This window comes from Acanthisitta chloris, unplaced genomic scaffold, assembly GCF_000695815.1.
Source record: "Acanthisitta chloris isolate BGI_N310 unplaced genomic scaffold, ASM69581v1 scaffold24373, whole genome shotgun sequence".
Taxonomy (NCBI): Eukaryota; Metazoa; Chordata; class Aves; order Passeriformes; family Acanthisittidae; genus Acanthisitta; species Acanthisitta chloris.
Window position 1 is genome coordinate 13,105 of NW_008666913.1, and position 1,910 is coordinate 15,014.

Below are 1,910 nucleotides of genomic sequence, written 5' to 3' on the forward strand. Positions count from 1 at the left end.
CTGATGAAGATCCTGAAGGACATTGAGCACAGTACAGAGGTGATGCTGGACCGCTGGCACATAGACGTCATTCCCAGTGACAGGGAGGCCAACGGAGATCCTGTCCCATCCACCATCATCAACAACTACTTCTCCATTGGAGTGGTGAGTTTCACGGGGCAGGGATGGGTCTCTCCCTGCTCCTCCTTGCTCACATTCCCATCCTCCCTTTATCTCCCAGCCTTGTTTTTCTGGTTTTATTGTCGTTTGTAATGGTAGCACTTAGATACATAAGCAGGCGTGGGATCTCTCTCTTCCCAGCGGGAATGTTTCAAGAGCAAGTGTGCAAGGAGCCTAAACAGGTTTCAGGGAAGTTTGAGGTCTCAGGAACAAGGACACCCCACCTGCCAAGACAACACCCATATCAGCAAAGCCCTGCTTTGGTGCTCAGACCCATGTTCCCTCTTGTTTTCCTGATCTTGGGGATTAGGCAGCCTGGGCTGGATGGCAGCCCCATGCCGTGGGGGATTCCTCTAGCTCTGGTGGTCAATCCTGGGAGCAGGAGGGCTTTGGGGAAAGCATTTTTCATCCTGGAGCCCAAGGGTGCCACCACGGCGTGGGTCACCCACCTGCAGCGCTGCAGGATGCTTCTGGGTTAACTCCTGCGCATGCCAGGGGGTGTCACTGCAGGTGGCAATTGGTGACAGTTTCAGAGTTGGGCTTAAACACCTCCACCATGCATAAGGAGAGGTTCTGGTGAGTTTCAAGAGAGCTGCCACCCTGCCAGGGGAGCTGTCAGGGTGCAGGGTCCCAGGGTATCCCCAAAGTTGCACTGCCCTGCTGGTAGCCCTTCCTGCCCCCTCAGCATCTCCTCCATGGGGAGCCCTGTGATGAGGGAAGGAGGCCAAGTGTGCTGATTATATCTCACTTAACAAGCTTTGGGAAGAGATTGGCTGAGAGTCTCCATCACCTCGGTAAGGCGCCCACGATGTGTCCTTGTGCCATGGGGGCCAGTAGCAAGCATGAAGAGCTGAGTCCCATATCCTGGCACATGCTGAGAGGGCACAAAGGGAGAGCTCTATCTTTCTGCTGTGCCACTGATGTCCCTGCACTCCTTTCCCTGCAGGATGCCTCCATCGCCCACCGCTTCCACATCATGCGGGAAAAGCACCCTGAGAAATTCAACAGCAGGTAAGGGCTTCCCCCAAAATCTGGGGCTGGGGGTCACCGTGCTGCTGCCATGCCCCATGCCAAGGGGGCTTGGCATTCAGTCAACCTTAGAGACAGGCAGGGGATGCACCAGGCATGGTGTGTGGCCAGGGCCAGGCATGGTGGGGGCTTGGGGTGCTCTTCCATGCCCCACGTGGCGTGGCAGGCTGCTTGAGCTTGGCCACACACCCAGTTACGTTCATTCATGCTTTATAATGTGCATGGAATTCCAGAACGGGCAGGAGCAGGCCAGGCAGCAAGGGCAGGGCAGGCAGCAGGTTGCAGCTCGCTCCCACTCTGCCTGGGGCGTGTGGAAATGGGGTGATGGCAGCAGGAGATGTGGCCTGTGATCCCCATCCCCAGGTTCAGCATAGCTGCCAAAAAATCCTGAATGGACCCAAGCATCCAGCCCTGAAATTCTTCTCCCATAAGCAAACAGCCTCCCATCAAAGCCTGGCACAGCAGTTGGGGTGGGGGGTGAACCGTGGCCGGGGGTGGCTGGCAAGGTCCACGAGGGTGCTGTGGTGTGAGACATCCCCTCCATGGGGCTCCCTGTCCCAGGAGCCCTGTCGAGATCCTCCAGCCTGTCCTGTGCTGAGGGAGCAGCCAGCGTCCCCATCTCCCCCTCTGCAGGGTGTCCAGGTCAGGTCTGCCTGAGCTGCCCTGTCCCATCACACAGCTCCCTGGGGCTGCGACGCTGGTGGTCTCACCACCACGGCTCG

At 57.8% G+C, this 1,910-nt stretch overlaps 1 protein-coding gene across 2 annotated transcripts in view; it reads left to right on the forward strand.

Moving 5' to 3' along the window:
- The window catches only part of LOC103799961 (diacylglycerol kinase beta-like), a 15,146-nt gene that overhangs the window by 8,059 nt on the left and 5,177 nt on the right, over positions 1-1,910 (forward strand). For both annotated transcript variants that reach the window (XM_009072319.1, XM_009072320.1), the window contains exons 18-19: positions 1-144; positions 1,106-1,170. The exon at positions 1-144 is cut by the window's left edge and continues 4 nt beyond it. In XM_009072319.1, the coding sequence (XP_009070567.1) occupies positions 1-144; positions 1,106-1,170 (209 nt within the window). The remainder of the gene's footprint in view (positions 145-1,105; positions 1,171-1,910) is intronic.